The following is a 19,268-nucleotide window of genomic DNA, read 5'->3' as shown; positions in this document are numbered from 1 at the left end:
AGAATTTCTAAGTTATTCTCTTACTTAAGACTTGTTTACAAAAATGGTGAACACAGCTCATATTTAAACAGAAGGGTAGAAGGTTTATTGAATTTACTAGGAAGGGGAAGGGCAGATGTTTCAGGCATGACTCTAGCCAGGAGTTCAAATGATGCCATCAGATTTCGTGCTCGCTCTCGTATCCTCTATGTAGCCTCATTTCAGACATGCTCCATTTAGGTGGTGGCAAGATGGCTTCCAGACCGCTCCAAGCGCCGTGCTCCTTGTAGCAGATATCTACAGGGTGTTTGAAGGATAGATACCCTTTCTTCCTCAGCATTCATGTCTCTCCTGTTCCAGGAGGCCAACTGGCCTTACCTCAGTCACCCGTGTTCCAGGGGAATGTGGTGCTCAGAGCCCAGGTTCTGTTCATCTGCCCACCCTGCTCTCCTAACACATTGATGTTTCCCATTCGGGCTTCCTTCCTCACGGTCTCAATATGGCCCCAGAAGCTCCACACGTCACCCCCTCACCAAGTGCTTCCAGAGACAGGAGAGTATGTTTTCTGGTGCCTCCTTTTTGCTTTGTTTCAGTCATTTATTTGCTCATTTATTTAAAAAGATATTTGTGGGGCGCCTGGGTGGCTCAGTCGGTTGAGTGTTCAACTTCAGCTCAGGTCGTGATCTCCTGGTTTGTGGATTCGTGCCCCATGTCGGGCTCTGCACTGACAGTGTGGAGCCTGCTTCAGATCCTCTGGCCCCTTCTCTCTCTGCCCCTTCCCTGCTTGCTCTCTCTCAAAAACAAACAAACATTAAAAATAAATAAGGGGTGCCTGGGTGGCTTAGTCGGTTGAGCATCCGACTTCGGCTGAGGTTATGATCTCACAGTTTATGGGTTCGAGCCCCACATCAGGCTCTGTGTTGATAGCTCAGAGCCTGGAGCCTGCTTCAGATTCTCTCTCCTTCTGTCTTTCTCCTTCCACCTCTCATGCTTTGTCTCTGTCTCTCAAAAATAAATAAATGTTAACAAAATTAAAATAAGTAAATAAGAAAGATATTTGTCAGGCTTCAAATGTGTAGGGGTTTGTTATCCAAGTGAGCACTTTGCCAGATTCTCTGAAATTATTCACATTCATACTTCCATTATTTATTTATTTTAAAAGTTTATTTTCGAGAGTGCATGCACACGGGAGGGGCAGAGAGAGGGGGAGAGAGAGAGAATCCCAAGCAGGGTCCACATTGTCAGTGCAGAGCCTGATGCGGGGCTGGAACATAAGAACCTTGAGATGATGATGGGAGCCAAAATCAAGAGTCAGATGCTTAGCCCACTGAGCCAGCCAAGCGCCCCAACGTTCATACTTTTAGTATTTTCTTTACCCTTCTCTTAAGCATGGAAACGCCCTTTTACATTAACTCTTACTCCTTTATTTTCATCTCCTGTGACACTGTTGTCTAGTATTTTAGTTAATGCCTAGGTGGTCTGTTTGTTCCTTCTTCCTCCAGAAACCGTGCTTTGGAGACTCATGACAACCCCAGTTTAGGTAAAGACCAGGCAAAATAGAACTTCCACTTTAAAGTTTTTAACATGGTTATTTATTTATTTTGAGAGAGAGAGAGAATAAGCATGAGCGAGGGAGGGTCAGAGAGAGAGGGAGAGAGAGAGAATCCCAAGCAGGCTCCACACTATCAGCATAGAGCCCAACGCAGTGCTTGAACTCGGTAACTGTGAGATCATGACCTGAGCCAAAATCAAGAGTCAGATGCTTCACGGCCTGAGCTACCTAGGTGCCCCTTGTTTTTGTTTTTAGATTCTGCAAATAAGAGAGATCACCCAGTATTTGTCTTTCTCTGACTTATTTAGCACGATACCCTTGAGGTCCATCCATGGTATCACACGTGGCAAGATTTCATTCATTATTATGGCTGAATAATATTCCATTGTTCGTGTATATATCCCCTTTTCTTTATGCCTCATCTATTGATGGACAAGTAGGTTGTTTCCATATCTTGGCTACTGTAAATAATGCTGCAGTGAACATGGGGGTAAACATCTAGTTTTTAATCTTCAAATCAGTCATTTTTATTTTTATAGTTTTATACAGTTACTATTTGTTACTGTTGCTTTAGTCAGTATTTGTTTTGATTTACCCATGAGTTTATCAGTTTCATTGTTTGCCATCCGTCCTTCATCTCAGTACTTTCTTCTGGTTCTAACATTCCTTTTCCTGAAATACATCTTTCAGAAATTCTGTTAGGAAGGGTCCACTGATGGTAAATTCTTTCTATTTGTGTCTGTCTCTTCCTATTTGTGTCTCGTATTCTTCAAAGATGGTTTTACTAGGTATACAATTTACATGGACTGCTAGCTTCTCTTGGCCCTTTTTCCATTATCTTATGACTTATGTTTGTTTTTGTTGAGAAGTCTGCTGTTAGTCTTACTGTCCATCCATTACAGAGAGTCATCCCCACCCAATAATGGAAAATTCTCAGCTACTCTCTCCCTGGATACCCAAATCAAGAGTCGGACACTTAAGCAACTGAGCCACCCAGGTGCCCCAGGCACCTTTCCTCTGATGGGCTTATTGTTCATGTGCTCATCTGGATTGTGAACTTAACATTTGTTTGGGTTTTATCTGTCAGCATCCTGGGCAGCCTGTGTGGAGGCATGACCCTCTGGGGGGCCCCCCCGCCGGGGGGCTGGGCATGGATTTATATTTCCTTCTTCAGGTGCTACCAGTCTGGGTTGATGATACTTCATGTTATTCTCTAGGCTTGGAGCTTTCTGGACCATGCTGGTAATATAAATTCAAACCCCACATCGTTGTGAAGCCTGGTGTTAAACGTTCTCAGCAGAGACTCTTCTTTTTCCGCTCTCCGGACAAGACAGCTTTTTGGTTTGTTGTTACTGATGCTGAGTCAGTTTTCCAGGCTGCCATCTCAGTGTCCTAGCTTTACATGGCCTTCTTGGTATCAGCTCCCCACCTTATACACCCAACTTTGTAGCTTTAACACTCATTTTTCTCACTGTGCTTCATTTCTGGCTCCTGTATATTTTCTTTACTATTTTTGTGAGCCCAGCCACCCACCTGACAGAGTGTTCATTGCATCTGCTGTGGTTTTAATAGGTGTTTTCTGGTTCTCCAGCCTGCCTGCCGGTGTTGTTTAAGCTGAGCCAACATAAAATACCACAGAAGGATTCTTGCACAGAGTCTTTTTCCTTGGAGATGACACCTTTCTTCATTCTTGCAAACTGCTGTCATTTAAAGGAAGTGGTAACTCTGGGACTCAACTGCACACAGGCAACTCTTCCTGCTGGTAACCTTGCTTTCCCCTGATGATGCCACTTTCCTTGAAAGCCACGCCTTTTCTAACTCCCACCTTTGCTTTTCCTGACTCTCTGGGTAGGTGGGGGTCGGTGCGGTCTCTGTTTTTCTTTCTTTCTGTACCTTCAAAGTGAGTAATGCAACATCTTTCTATAGCCTCTCCTCTTTTAACTGCTGACCACTAAGACCTTTCTACCTTCTCAGAGGCGTCAGGTCTGGCTTATAGTTTTATTCCCCACTCTTTGCTATCATCCCCAGCTGCTTTAGCATGGCTTCTAATATCATAACTTCTGTGCTTTCCTGCCTCCAATCACTGGCATGGTTTCTACCCCTAGAAATGCAGCCACATCGTTCCAGTTACACTGGATTAAAAAAACACTTGGTCTTTCTGATGGCTTCTCCCGTTTTTACACCTCCTCCTTCTCATCTGGGTTTTTGCTCATGACTTTTTCTCTGTCTGGAACGCCCTATTCACAGCAAAGATATTACATCTTGGGTGAAGGCTTCCCAAATCTTTGCAACTGGATGGGTTGCTTTCTCTTTTGAGCCCTGTAGCACTTGGTGTATATTCTCCCACACCACTTTTCACCCTCAGTTTTGGCTAATCTTGCTCGTATACTTGTCTTATTCTATTGCGGCCCACCTAGTTCTTGGGCACCCTTTATTCATATTCACTGAGCACTTACTGTGTGCCAGGCACCATATATGTGTAGGGTTATAAAAAGTGCATAAGATAGGTTCCTCAGAGGCTGAGCCTAACACAGGCCTTTAACACAGAAAGTCCTCATTTAATGGACGAATAATAATTAATGAAAAGCATATATACTATAGATACATTTAATTCAGAGGAAGGCAAAGAAGAAAAAATATTTTCCATCTTTCCATTTATCAAATGGGGTGTATGTACCTGTGCTAAATTTCCTATGGTTTGGGGAAGATGTGGACTTGGATAGCAGAGCAGTACTCTCTCGGATGTGGAGAAGAAAATGTGGGTTTCCCATCTCCAGAACATTCTCATCCCAGTCTCCCTGGATCTGTGACAAGCAGACATTAACTCACAATATCCACGGAATCACTGTTGCTGCGGGAAGCCCCAGTCTCTGGACTCGGAAACATTCCCATGAATATTGAAGCTGTAAGGGACAACGTCCACCAGGTGGCGCTAAGGGATAGCTGGGCCTAAAATGGATTTGGCTTCTGTCGCCAGTTATCTGTAAACTACACAAGCTCAATGGGGTCATCTCATTAACCTCTCAATAACATCACTCTGCATTTTGATTTAATTTTTTAGACTCCACTTATGCCTTATGACGGGTTTTACTGTGCCTGTATAAGGCCAGATCATGTAAATAATACAGAAAACAAAACAATCTCTTTCCCCCATTTCTACCTTCATAATTACTCCCCCCCCCCAAAACTCTTCATCGCTTCTTGGATTCCTTCCAAAAAAAAATATTATACATACGCTTGAATATAAACATCTACATGTATAGTTTCTCTCTCCTGTTTTTGCATGTAAATACATTTTACAGAAAAGGGATCATACTTGCTCACCGTTCTAGAGCACGCTTTCATATTAACACACCTTCGAGATTATTTCTATACCGACATCTATACGCATTCTCACATGATTCTATTCTAATCATCACTTCTTTCATAGTTTATTTTGCCGGCTTCCGGTTTTCAGGTATTCTTAGGAACAATGCTGTAATGAGTAATTCTGGTAAACGTTGTTGAGAATACCTGTGGGGTAAAATCCACACAGAGGGATTGGAGGGGCAAGGTTGTGGGCATTTCACGTTTGATAGATACTGCCAAATTGTCCTCTGGGAATCTGCACGCTCGCCAGTGCTGATTGTAATAAAACGTTTACGTCTGTGTCAGTTTTGTAAGTGAAGCACGGTGCGTAGCTACTTGGGTCTGCAGTTACTTTGATTATGAGCCTGCGGGTCTTTGCGTGAGAGTTTCAGGATGGAGCCTGAGCTGCGCGTGTCTGCCAGGGAGACATCCTAAGCGGTGCCCTGACTCCTCCTGTCCAGCAGGGGGCGCGGGCCCGGCCGCTCCCGCATGCGCAGTGAGCTCGGTGTCAGGCGTCACCAAGCCCAGTCGCTGGCGCCTCGCTCCCCGCTCGCTTGCGCAGACCCGGCGCCGGCGGTGGCGCCCGGCGACTTGGCGCGATTCCTCCTGGGCGGCCGTGGCCCGCGCCCCGCGGCATGCGCCGGTGACCGAGCGCGGGGCCGAGCGGGAGGCAACCGTGGCCGAGGTAAGCGCGGCTCGGAAGGGCCTCGGTGGCAGCGGCAGAGTCGGGCCGGGCCGCCGGGAACCGCGGGCCGCGCGGAGGCCTGAGGGCGGTGAGAGGCGACCCCACCCCCGCCGGGGCCGCTCGCTACTTCTCCAGCTGTGGGAGCGCTTTGATTTCCGCACCGCCTTCTCGTCGCTCCCCTGGCCCGCCCGGCGCTTGGGTGCCCACCTGTCTCCCTTGCCCACGCCTACCCCGCCGGCCCCTTTCCTCTCTTTCCGGACCCCGAAAAGAGAGGGCCCATCCTGCGCGGTGACCTCTGCCATCCCGCTGCCACCTCCGTCCCGCGAGCAGCGGAGATCTGCTTCCGTACGCGGCGCCTTCTGGAGCGCTGGGCTCTCCCGTGGCCTGTGGCATCCCGGCAGGTTCTGGTGCGCGGAAAGACTGGTGGGGAAGGTGGCCAAAGATGCCCTGAGTTTGGGCATCGGCTCGAAGCTCAGAGGCGTTTGGAGGTTTACTACTGGCGGTGGGAACCAGATCTATGTGTACAGTTTCGAGATTCACATGATTGCTTGGTGTAACTTACTGGGAGTTGCTAATCTGGAAGCGTCCTTGACTTGCTCCTTGTCTGAAGATTCCTTGAAATAGAAACATGCCAATTTTAATTCTTGAAGTCGGTTGAGTGCTCTAAGGACTTACATTGGACTTGGTTTGTAAATTTCAGGGCTCACAGGCTATTCGCGGTAGTATATGAGTCAGTTTCCAGCATTTCTCACTTCCGCTGACTTAAGCCTTTTGGCTGCATATGCTGGGTATGGATAGGTTTGGGTCCGTCAAGTTATGCTGGCTTTGCTAATTGAGTGAAAAAGGTAGATCTAATCTAGGGTGTTAAAGGTAATTAGGGGAGGCATGGGGTTTGAGAGCTCAGGCTCCAGAGCCAGACTACCATCCTCCAAATCCTAGCCTTGGCATTTTCTAGTTTTGTGACATTGTGCAAGTTACTTATGCTTCCCGTTGCACTTTCCCTGTCTGTAAAATGAGGATAATAATAGCTTGTCAGGTGGCACTGTTAGAAAGATTAAATTAATACAAAATGCTTAAAACAGATTGTAGCATGTCCTCAATAAAGTTTAGTTATTAGTTAGTGTATGCACTGTATTATAATTCCCACAAAGAAGCACTTTTTATTCCCCCTTGAAAATTTCATCACTTTTAGGGATGGCTAGCCATAATATAGCTTTAATTATAAAGGACCCTATCAGGTAAGGCAGTGAATTGCAGATTTTCCTACCTTTGCTAATATTTGGTTCCTTTGTTTTCAGGCACTGTTGGGTTGAGTTCCAGTGTAGCAGTGGCCCTGGGAGTTCAGTTGTGAGGGCTTTTCTAAAAAGGTTAAGACCAGAGATTGTGACTCAAAGCTTTGGACTAAGTGGATTGGATATAGCCCGAAGCACCAAGGAAAGGGTTTTTCAGGCAAATTTTAGGAATAAATAATTCCAGGAACAGAAAATGCAGCGCATCCTGACATTAGAGTGGAGTTAAAAGATTTTTCCAGTGAGTCAGTGCTTGACAGCTAGCCAGATGATTCCAGTGTTTTGCAGGGACAGGTTTGATATGTTTTAAGGAAGATGAAGTTTGTAGGGCTTTGTTATGAAATTCTTGTTTCATCTGGGTTCTGGTATTACATGGAACATTACTTAGCAGAAGCCTCCTTTCAGTCTGTTGTCTTCAGAGAAGCCCAGCATCAGGAGCTTTGGACATGGTGGTGGTAGTGAGTGTCCTCTTTGGATGGAAAGATGATTACTTGTTCTCTTGGATGATGGTTTTGGGGAATACATCTTTCTGAGCTTCAGTGTGTGGAAACTGACTACAAGAACATGACAACCAGTAGAAGAGACTGGCAAATATTTATTTTTATTTTTTTAAATGTTTATTTATTTTTGAGAGAGAGAGCATGAGCAAGGGGAGGGGCAGAGAGAGAGGGGGACACAGAATCCGAAGCAGGCTCCAGGCTCTGAGCTGTCAGCACAGAGCATGATGCGGGGCTCGAACTCACGGACTGTGAGATCGTGACCTGAGCCGACGTTGGATGCTTAACCGACTGAGCCACCCAGGTGCCCCAGACTTGCAAATATTTTATATAGCGTGGCAGATACTGTGATGAGGTCAGTAAAAGGTGCATGGATGCTCACCAAGAAGGTTGTCTGTTTCTGAAACACCACTGAGTAAGGGACTTTTTTGCTCTATCTCTCATCCTTTCCTTTCCTTTTTCATTTAAGACTTTCCCCCTCATTTTAAAATAGTTTTTATTCTACCTCAAGCACTCACTGTATCTGTTAGCTATTTGGCAAAAACTTGTGGGAGCTCGCTTAGCCTGTGCAGGGCATACCTTGGAAATGTGAGTTTATATCTTGGAATAGCCCTCAGCCACTGGGGGATGGGCTCCAGTGGATAAATGCCATAGCTTCTGATCCTTTAAAGAGACAGTTCGGAGGTGTGTTCTATATAGTCCCGCAGATGGATCCTTCTGCAGAGGACAGAAGCCCATTTCCCAGCTCAGTGCGGTAACCCTGATGGCTTTCTGTCCTTCCCTGACTCCTCTCCTTTGTCCCTCACTCTGGCTCTGTGGACTCCCCTTCTGCCAGCTACCTGCTTTCGAGTTTTTTTTTCTTCTTAGTTTGGCAGAACATAAACTGAAGACAGATGGTATGAGAAGTGGCTCTAGAAAGCCAGCCCTGATGAGAATAGTATTGTGAAACTGGAACCCTTCACCCTCAGATGGCAGCGAGGACCCCTCTGCTGGTGTTGGGAACCATTGGTACTCTCTGGCATCACAGTTACATGACTTGCCGGCGGTGGGAGGGATGCGATTCAGGTAGAAGGGGAAGCAGTGGCTACTACAGTGGCTCTAACACTTGAGCAGTGTGTGGACAACGGTAATGATAAGGCCAACGGAGTTGGCTGTCTCTTGCCTTCTTCCTGGGAGGTAAGGTCTGGCTCACGTCAGCCAGATACCAACTCAGGATACACCGTGAGCGACAGAAGGCTCTGTGGCGGCATCTCCTGTAGCTGGAGGGCAGGCTGTTGAAAATCAGCCCCAGAGCTTAATCATCATCATGGCAGAACTGCAGGGGAGGCCGAATGCACAGCCTTGGCAGGCGGCCGCTGCTAAAGCGAGACCGGGTGAGACCAGGGTGGAGATGTTTGGTAGAAGCGCTGAGAACTTTGAAGCCCCAGGTTTCCTTGGATCCCCTGGGCCAGCAGAAGGATCCACTGCTCTTCGGACACTCTGCAAAGACCTCGCTTAAGGCCATTGCCTTGCAGGATGGTATATATCCTCCTCAAGATCTGCCTCCCCCTTCACCAGATCTCAGCATTGCCCGAGTGGGCAAGGACAGTCCCTGCTACTGGAGAAATAGCTTTTGTACCGAATGAGCTATAGGACCTGGCTCACAGGCAGGAGCAGGAGCTGGGGGCGCACGCGTGGGAGTGAGTCTGGAGGTCGCTAGGTGAAGAGCGGGCTAGTGGTGGCCTGTAAAGCCACTTGGGACAGGCTGTGTTGCTTTGGGAGTGTTCCCTCAGGATTCAGGATTTAATGATCTTGCAAGAGCAACTGGAGCCAATCTGCTGGACAGATTCCTTGAAACTTGAACGTGACAGTGATCGGCACCACTGGTTCTCAGCTAGGGGTGACTCGGCCTCCCCGGGGGATGTTTGGCAATCTGGATATGTGGTGGGTCGTCACAACTGGGGGTTGTTTCTGCCTCCCCGCAGGAAAGGATGACCTGGCTCAAAATGTCGGTGGTGCCGGTAGGGCCTGGCCTATGGTAAAGGAGGTGGAGACGTCAGAGCTGTCTTGGCAGGTGTTGAGGAAGTTATCAGGGGCATAGGGAAGTGGAGATTTGAAATTGATTTATTGCTTGAGGCTGGTGTTCCCAGGAGGGCTCACTCCCTTCTCTCTGGTAATGTGGACACCCAGAGGAGGCCAGCATCTTTGAGAAGCTTGGTGTTGGTTGTCCCCTGCGGGCCAGAATTGACTCCAGAAGGTGTGACATGGAATTGGGTTCCTGAGGATCTGTGAGCATGATAGGATTCTGAAGTAGCAGAGGTGGTGGCACTAACCATCAGTGACATGCTAGACCAATACTCATAGTGGGATATAAGGCCCAAGTCGTAACCTATGTGTCTTCTGTGATGCTAAAAGAGTATGGTCTTCTTTTTTTTTTTTTAATTTTTTTTTAACATTTCATTTATTTTTGAGAGAGAGAGAGAGAGAGAGAGAGAGAGAGAGAGAGACAGGGAGACAGGGTACGAGGTGGGGAGGGACAGAGAGACAGGGAGACACAGAAGGTCAAGTAGGCTCCAGGCTCTGAGCTGTCAGCACAGAGCCCACTCGTGAACCACGAGATTGTGACCTGAGCCGAAGTCAGATGCTCAACTTACTGAGCCACCCAGGTGCCCCTAGAGTATGGTATTCTTGAGGGCGGTATAGATGGGCAGCCAACTAGGGTATCGCTTGACTTGTTTTACCAGAAAAAAACCCCCGAAAAAAACAACAACCCAAGAGTGGGCAAATAGAAGCCTGATGTCAGCTGTTGCAATGGAAAAATCCTGTTTTCCGACATGAGCTCAGACCCATATCCTATGTATTGAGAGGGAGGCTGGATCTCTTTGAAGAGGACTTTGCAGCATCCCTGCAAATATAGACAGTCCTTCCTCAAGAAACTGCAGCTCTGTATCAGACTGACGTACATCAAAGAAAGAATAGTATCCAGATCTTTTGGGAGTTGTTGAGTACAGAGTATGAGCTGATAATAATACCAGGCAACCCTCAAGCAGTAGTGTGCAGGAGTTGGGAGATAAATGCCTTGGGCTCTCATCCTTCTGAGGGACAGAAGGTGTAGTCTACATGATTCTTAAAGGCTTCCCAGCCCTCCTAGAGTCCCTGTTGCCCACCGCAGTGACTGGCTTAAATCACGCACCTCTTATTGGCTTTCCCTGGTTCCCTGTCTCTCTCTGCTTGATAGCTGCTCTGGCTTTCTGGGGTCACCTTCCAAGTAAGTAAACGACCTGCACCTCCATCCTTGTCTCTGGTTCTTTTTTTGGGGGGCGGGGGGGCAGAGGGACCAAACTGACGAGTAGAAGCAAAATGTGATGCCTAGGACTCTAACGTAGGAGCATTAGCTCCTCTTCTCTCCAGCCCTTATGCTGACCACCTGGGACTCTGGAGCCTGTTCACATTCCTACCAGGATGTGCCAGGTCCCTGCCAGCACTGGGTGGTGTGTTTGATTCTTATACTTCTTGCGCTCGTGGTAGATGGTGTCTCATTGTGGTTGTACTTTCCCTGATCAATGAGACTAAACGTGTTTCTCAAAAGTCGATGTGCTGGTTTTGTTTCCTCTTCTGTGAAATTCCTGTTTGTCTTTTGTCCGGTTTTCTATTTTTTGTTTGTTTTGTTTTTCTTGTTTTGTAGGCATTCTTTATTCTCATTGCTAGTCTATATTGGTTATATGTATTGCAGGTATCTACTAGTTTATTGATTGTCTTTTAACTTATGGTGTCCTTTTTTTTTTACAAAAAACTATTTATTGAGAGAGAGGAGACAGAGAGAGTGAGCAGGGGAAGGGCAGAGAGAGAGAGGGAAAGAGAGAGAGAATCCCAAGCAGGCTCCACACTTTTAGTGCAGATCCCGACATGGGGCTCGTACCCACGAACCGCAACCAGGACTTGGTTGCTTAACCAACTGAGCCACCCAGGCAACCCGATGAACAAAAATTCTTAATTGTGACACAGAATTTATCATTTTATCTTTTTATGGTTTGCACTTTTTTGTATTTTGTTTTAGAAATCATTCTCTGCTCAGAAGCCGTAGAGATCTCTGTTCTAAATATTTTATAGTTTTGCCTGTAATGTGTAGCTTTTTAATCTACCTTGGATAGATTTTTCTCCCCTCTGGCCGCTTTTAACATTTTTCTTTGGCTTTCTTTTCAGTAGTTTTACTTTGACATATGTAGGTGGGGTTTTCTTTGTATATATTCTGCTTGGACTTGAGATCTTGAATCTGTGAGTTGGTATCTTTCATTATATTAGGAAAAACTTACCAGAAGATAGCTGGATTGTCATATCTATTTCTGCAGTCTTTGCAATACCATGGATCACATGGCCTCAAAAATGAAAGTGAAAAAATCTTACCAGTATTATTATAAAAACACTTCAGAGCCTTTGAAAGGATTGTGAGGAGCCCTCAGACATACCTTGAAATCCACCTGTGTGAGATTTTGGTATTAAGGTTATACTGGTCTCCTAATATAAGCTGGGAAATGTTTTCACCTTTTTTCTGAACTTGGAACTTATTTGTGTAAAATTGGAATTATTTCTTGAATGTGTAGTAAAACTTGGGAAATCTTCTGGGCCTAGGATTTGCTTTCTAGGAAGATTTTTAAACCTTTGATTTGATTTCTTTAATGTTATACAAATATTCAGGTTTGCTGTTTCTTCTTGAAAAATTTTATATATATATATATATATATATATTTTTTTTTTTTTTAATGTTTATTTTGAGAGAGAGAGAATGAGCAGGGGAGGGACAGAGAGAGAGGGGGAGAGAGAATCCCAAGCAGGTTCCACACTGTCAGTGCAGAGCCCAGTGTGGTGCTCAAACCCACAAACCATAAGATCATGACCTGAGCCAAAATCAAGAGTCAGATGCCCCAACCAACTGAGCCACCCAGGTGCCCTGGAAAATTAAATTTTATACATAAATTAAATTTATATGTGTGTGTGTGTGTGTGTGTGTGTGTGTGATTTTTTTAAGGTTTTATTTATTTTTGAAAGAGAGCACAAACGGGGGAGATGCAGAGAGAGAAGGGGACAGAGGATCAGAAGCAGTCACTGTGCTGAAACTCATGAACTGCGAGATCATGGCTAGAGCCAAAGTCAGACACTCAACTGACTTGAGCCACCCAGACGCCCCCGGGGAAATTATATTAAAAAATTTTTTTAAATGTTTGTTTATTTTTGAGACAATGCAAGAGACAGAGTGTAAGCGGCTAAGGGGCAGAGAGAGAGGGAGACACAGAATCCGAAACAGGCTCCAGGCTCTGAGCTGTCAGCACAGAGCCTGATGTGGGGCTTGAACTCACAAACCATGAGATCATGACCTGAGCCAAAGTCGGACGCCCAACCGACTGAGCCATTCAGGTGCCCCAAGAAATTATATTTTTAAAGAATTTTTCTAGTTCATCTAAGTTTTCAAATACCTTGGCGTAAGTTTATTGATATCATCTTATCTTTTAAATCCAGGCAGCATTTAGAGTTATGTTCCCCTTTTCATTCTAGATATTTATTTGTGCTTTTTTTCTCTTTATCTTGATTAATCCTACCAGAATTATATCAAATGTCGATTTTATTCATTTTTTTTTTAAAAAGCAAACTTTAGCTTTGTTGATCCTTTCTGTTTTGCTTAATTAGTTAATTACTGTGTTTTTATTATTTCCTTCTACTTAGGTTTATTTTGTTGTGATAGTGCCTTTCTCATAGTCTGTAACTTGTGAACATTTGTAAGCTCATGTGTGGATTCTATTTTTGTTCCATTAATCCCACTTTTGTTACATATGAAATCAGTTTTTTTCTAAACTATGGGTGTCTAAATTATTGGCTGATTGAACTGATCTAGTAGGTAAGGCCAGAATTTTAACAAAAGCAGTAGAATAACAATGGAAAAAATTTAGTATTCATTACATATTCTATGGCTAGTGCTGTATACTAAGATTAAATGTTTTGTCAAGCTTTTATTTCAAATACAAACACACGCACACACACACACACACACACACACATGCACACACCTGTGTCTGTACTGGGTCAATATAAAATGTAAAATGCATTTCTTATGGCAGGTTTTAGTTAAAAAAAAAAAAACAACAAAAAACAAACCTTGAAAGCCACTGTGTTAAATTGGTTTGTTTAATTTCAATAAAGACTTGAAACCTGTTTGCACAAAATAAACACTGAGGAGCCTGCTAAACTGACAGATTCTATGACCCTATTTTAGACCTGCTAATACAAAGCTCCCGCACTGGGGCCAAGGACTGTTTTGTAACAAGCGGTCTCTGTGATTCTCACCCGTTGGGTGTTCGAGAACCACTGATTCAGGCTGTAAATACACCTGGAGAGCCTGTGGGACGTTCTAACTTGCGGCAGTGAAGGCCGTGGAGCGTGCAGCTGGCTCCTGGCACACATTTGTCCTGAAACTTCCTGTCTTCTAAGTCACGCAGCGACCCAAGAGTGTGGCAAGAAAGCTACGGGGGGAGGGGGGGTGGAGGTGGGGGGGCGGGGCTGGCAGTGGTAGGGAGTAGGGGCAAACTGGTTGTTAGAATGGCAGAAAAAGTGAAATCACTCCCATCTTCCTGGACCCAATGAGTATATATTGGATGACTGATGTATATTCCCCAACGATGATAATTTTTGAGCTTAAAATGTGTGCACTTTCGTGCATCAGTCTGTGACCAGGAAATTTTCTAGGTTCTAACTCATGGTCTCAAGAGATGGGAGTTGAAATCGTTCATGACTATTTACATTTTGCCCAAAAAGCTGATAAGGGTTGTTACAGCGTTCAAAGCTTGGCGGTATTCAGCTAGCTGGGCAGGGGGCAGTTTTGTGGTCTGGGCAGCAGTTGGGGAGAGCTCCATTTAGCCAAAGTAAAAACGGCTGTTAACCTTTGCGATGGTCTGTGGACTCCTCAGTTATTTTCCCTTTTTATTAATAGCTTTTCTGCAAGACCAATGAGTGGAATGAGGCCATTTCATAGGCTGGGACTTTGACACTTGGCATGCCACAGTAGCTTACTGCAGTAACCTCGTGGGTCTGTGAGGCGTGGCGCCACCCACGTGGCTCTGCCCTCCCTACAGTATCTAGGCATCGGATGGGGCAGGTTTGTCTGGTAAGGATCCTAAGTTGTGATCTACAAGGAAAGTCTGTCTTTTCAGTTGAGGACTAAGAATTTTCTATCAGTCAGCGACGGTTATTGGCTGTTTCATTTACGTATTGCTGTATGACAAACCAACCCCAAGTGTTGTGGCTTAAATGACAGTAACAACCATGGATTTGCTCCGGATTCTGGGGTTGGTTCTTACCTCTTCCACAGAGTTTCCACTGGGGTCTCCCTGCAGTTGCCCTCAGCTGGGAGCCCAGCTTCCTTGCGGTGTGGCAGCCGGAGTCCCAGAGGACAAAAGCAGCCGCTGCGGAGTCTCTTAAGGCCTGAGCTCAGAAGCCCTCGAATGTCACTTCTGCCACATTCTCTTGGTCAGAGCAAGTCACGAGGCTAGCCCAGATTCACATTCTGCCTTTTGATGGGAAAAGTAGCATGCACCCTCAAAGATGTAGATCGCTGGCACCAATCTTTGGAAATCAATCCACCACATTGAGACTTCTTTCCCTCCTCCCGATCTCCCTGTGCTCTTCTTCATTCCTTCCTTCTATCCGAGCGTGTCGTCTGTCACCTTCATTATGAAGCACCAGCACCAATATATATTTTACTTAAAGATTAATCTTTTCTTCTCTAACAACCCTTGGCACTTCATTGATACTTTGCTAGTGATATTTTTACATTTGGCAGTTTGTTAGAGTTTTGTCTTACCTCCCCCAGTGGAATAGCCGTTCCCATGAGGTGGGGCCTTTGCTTTCCTCCTCGTTTCCTGCACAGTGCATGGTGGGTGCCTGCTCACCCGGGGCTGCTTGGGTAAGTGAATGAAAGCAGATTTTAGAATAACCAAGAGTCAGCTTGTCTAGATGAAGCATCAGTTTCTATTGGGCAAGTGTTAGAGAAAACAAAGCAAAACATCTATCTAGCTATTCTGCTTTTGATTTTTTCTTCCTTGGTCAGAGCCCTTCTTCCTAGGCCCCACACATTTACCACTTAATGCTTTCCTTGTATGTATAATTATAGGCTGTTGTTCTCTTTTTATATTTACCAATATTTATATTTAGTATGTGTACTATTAAATATGTCATGTAGCATTTAATGCACAAATATATATTTGTCTATGTTTATAAGAAGGGTCAAAAATCCCTTTTCGTTATTTCATCAAATCACTTAAAGGAAAGAAGTAGGTATACTAAGTCATTTGCCACCCTAAAGACTTCATTTTTCTCGTTTCTCCCCCTGGAACTAGGAGCGTGAGGAAGAGGCTGCCTGTGTCATTATGTGTGCGTCGGTCAAGTACAATATCCGGGGTCCTGCCCTCATCCCAAGAATGAAGAGCAAGCACCGAATCTACTACATCACCCTCTTCTCCATTGTCCTCCTGGGCCTCATTGCCACTGGCATGTTCCAGTTCTGGCCGCATTCCATCGAGTCCTCCAGCGACTGGAGCGTGGAGAAGCGCAGCGTCCGGGACGTGCCCGTGGTCAGGCTGCCCGCCGACAGCCCCATCCCCGAGCGGGGCGATCTCAGCTGCAGGATGCACACGTGCTTTGACGTCTACCGCTGTGGCTTCAACCCAAAGAACAAAATCAAGGTGTACATCTACTCTCTGAAGAAGTACGTGGATGACTTTGGTGTCCCAGTCAGCAACACCATCTCCCGGGAGTATAACGAACTGCTCACGGCCATCTCTGACAGTGACTACTACACCGATGACATCAGCCGCGCCTGCCTGTTCGTCCCGTCCATCGACGTACTTAACCAGAACACGCTCCGCATTAAGGAGACAGCACAAGCCTTGGCCCAGCTCTCTAGGTAGCTAGTACTTTCTCAGACGGGAGCGCAGTCCTTGGGGAACTAAAGGGAAGGCCAGGGAGAGGGAGTGGTTCTTCTCTTGATCTGGCTCCAGCTGCTGTCTCTTTGCTCGAGGGAGGGCATGTGTGTGAGTGACTGACTTGGGGGACGAGGCCAACGCCATAAGCACCTGGCCTGTGTTCCAGTGAGAAGCAGTTGGCCGTCAGTGCTATTGCTGTGGGCTCTCAGCATCTCAGAGTTTAGAATCTAAGGATGGCTTATCTTCCCACACTTTTCCTTTTATGCTTAAATGTTCCCTCTTTGTTACTTACACAATACATGTTCACTGTAAAAAGTCTGAAAATACAAGGAAGCAAAAAGAAGAACGTAAGGTTTGTTCCGTGATGCTGCTGTGATGTTAGTTTCCGGTCACTTTTTAAAAAATGTTTTATTTTTTTTTTTATTTTTTTATTTTTTTAATTTTTTTTAACTTTTTTATTTATTTTTGAGACAGAGAGAGACAGAGCATGAGCAGGGGAGGGGCAGAGAGAGAGGGAGACACAGAATCCGAAGCAGGCTCCAGGCTCTGAGCTGTCAGCACAGAGCCCGACGCGGGGCTCGAACTCACAGACCGCGAGATCATGACCTGAGCCGAAGTCGGACGCTTAACCGACTGAGCCAGCCAGGCGCCCCGTTTTATTTGTTTTTTGAGAGAGAGAGTGCGAGTAGGGCAGGGGCAGAGAGATTGGGGGACAGGGGATCTGAAGCAGGCTCTATGCTGACAGGCTGACAGCAGAGAGCCCGACGCGGGGCTCGAACTCACAGACCGCGAGATCATGACCTGAGCTGAAGTCAGATGCTCAACCGACTGAGCCACCCAGGCGCCCCTTCCAGTCACTTTTGTATAAAAAATAAATACATATGTGTGTAATATTCATTTTTGTATGAAATATATGCATACCTCAGTGTACATATACATTTTGTCAAGGGATTACACATTATATATTCTTACGCTGTCTTTCTCCCCTGATATGTTATGAATCTGTTTCCAAATAATTTCATATTCTTTTACTATATAATTTTAAGAGTTGTATAGCATTCCATTTTACACGTCCCATTCTGTATTTAAGCCATCCTTATATATTTTATATATTGTTTTGTTTCTTTAACCAGATGGTGCACATTCAGATAGTTTTCAGGTTGTCCTAATCATGGGCACTTCTGTAGTGGACAAACTTCAAGTAAACATCCACCCATGTTTTTCTTTTGGGGAACCAGGGTGGCCTGGGATGTCCTCTTGGGATTTCTGGGAATTCACTTTGCACACCCGAGAAGTGGGCCTATTTTGGGTTGGGGATATTTGCTGCTTGTCATTCAGTAACTGACCCTTGTATTTGTTTCTTGGGAGTTGACATGTGAATTCCCCTACATGTATAATTTTTTAATAGGTGGGATCGAGGTACAAACCACCTGCTGTTCAACATGTTGCCTGGAGGTCCCCCTGATTATAACACAGCGCTGGATGTCCCCAGAGACAGGTAACTGTATTTGGAGTTGTCCCTGTGAGGGGTTTCTGAGGATCAAGGAAATACAAGACCCTTTCCTTCCTGTGAAGTCATTTTCTAAGCCTAGTGGGACAGACTGTGTCATCAGAATTGTTTGTTAAATTAAAAAAAATGCCCTTGGCATTTACCTCCTCAGGAGGTAGAAGTAGTGAGACCTGACCTACTTAAATCTGTTGTTGAACCGACCAGAACTTCCATTGTAGCATTGCATTTTAGTTAGTGTATTTATTTATTTATAAAAAGTTTTTGTGTATTTATTTGTTTTGAGAGAGAATGTGCACACAAATGGGGGAGGGGCAGAGAGAAGGAGAAACAGAGTCCCACGCAGGCTCCACGCCATCAGCACAGAGCCTGATGTGGGGCCTGAACCCATGAACTGTGAGCTCATGACCTGAGTTGAGATCAAGAGTTGGAGGCTTAACTGGTTGCACCACCCAGGCGCCCCTGTAGCATCGCATTTTAAACAACTGTCTTTCTTTCTCGGTCTGACTTATGCTGTCCTTAATGCTGCACCCCCACCCCCAAGACCGGGTTCATGATTGGCTTGTGTGTGCTCTGTCTGAATTTGGGAGCGTTTGCCAAAAGTGGAGCCACAGCTCACTGTGGGAAGGGGGTGCGGAGGTGTGAAAGTGACACCCACAGCCCGTCACGTCGGAGGACAGGGTGGGGGCAGTCTGGTTGTCATTTACTTTCCATTGCCTAAGTCAGTGGGACTCTTCCTTCCTCCCTCCCCTCCTCGCCCCCACCCATTTCTTGCCTTCCTTTCTTCCTGATGAAGCCTTCCCGACAGCACTTATGTTACGGGGTGGCCGAGATCGCATGATTATGATTCTCAGTTCACGTACTGTACTCGTCAGCCCTTTCATACAGCGGCTGAACCCCTTGGGCTGGAGGCTTCCTGGAAGTCTTGGGAATGAGGTCCGCTTGGCCTTCCTCTCCTGGTACTTGATTCACGGCTTTGAGGAGAGCAGAAACGTTAGGCCCAGGGTAGGGCTCCCGGGCAGTGTTCAAGGTACAGGATTGTTGTAAACTTATGTAAAACTCACTTAAAAGTAATTTTATTATGGTTGATATTTAATTCTTAAAGTGATTGTTACTGGCAAAGGTTAGAGAGTAACCCGAGGCCAGCCATGCTCTCAGCTTCCTGGAGGCTGACACTGTTGTCATTTGTGAAAATCTGCACTTAACACTACTTTTCCCTGAAAAATTAAACCCAAGCTCTTTTCGCTTTATGTGATTATATAGGGTCAGTGTTGTGTTTTTATCTGGAAATACCGTTAATGCTACAAGAGACTTACACTGCAGGACCACTCTTCACCTTTGGTGTAGGAACCATTTTGGTCGATAGAGGGCAGTCAGGCCACACACATTCGGTAGAAACCAGCCGAACACAAGGTGAGCCCTGGTTTGGCCCTCAGTCCCAGCCACACCTGAGTGGGCTACTG

The 19,268-nt window shown here is 45.7% G+C and overlaps 1 protein-coding gene across 3 annotated transcripts in view; it reads left to right on the top strand.

The window, feature by feature from the left end:
• Nucleotides 1–5,456: 5,456 nt before the first annotated feature.
• EXT2 (exostosin glycosyltransferase 2) overlaps nt 5,457–19,268 on the top strand; it is a 146,345-nt gene continuing 132,533 nt past the window's right edge. Inside the window, exons 1-3 of one of the 3 annotated variants that reach the window (XM_040495387.1) lie at nt 5,457–5,564; nt 15,714–16,279; nt 17,707–17,796. In XM_040495387.1, coding sequence (XP_040351321.1) covers nt 15,744–16,279; nt 17,707–17,796 — 626 coding nt within the window. In that variant the 5' untranslated portion in view covers nt 5,457–5,564; nt 15,714–15,743. Of the gene's footprint in view, nt 5,565–14,364; nt 14,483–15,713; nt 16,280–17,706; nt 17,797–19,268 lie in introns of those variants that run through there. The other 2 variants (XM_040495386.1, XM_040495385.1) reach the window with 2 other exon arrangements.

The sequence above is a fragment of the Herpailurus yagouaroundi genome, unplaced genomic scaffold, assembly GCF_014898765.1.
Source record: "Herpailurus yagouaroundi ecotype Mexico unplaced genomic scaffold, PumYag 187, whole genome shotgun sequence".
In the NCBI taxonomy this organism is placed as follows: domain Eukaryota; kingdom Metazoa; phylum Chordata; class Mammalia; order Carnivora; family Felidae; genus Herpailurus; species Herpailurus yagouaroundi.
The sequence above is the reverse complement of the archived record's forward strand: the minus strand, read 5'-3'. Positions and strand labels throughout refer to the sequence as shown.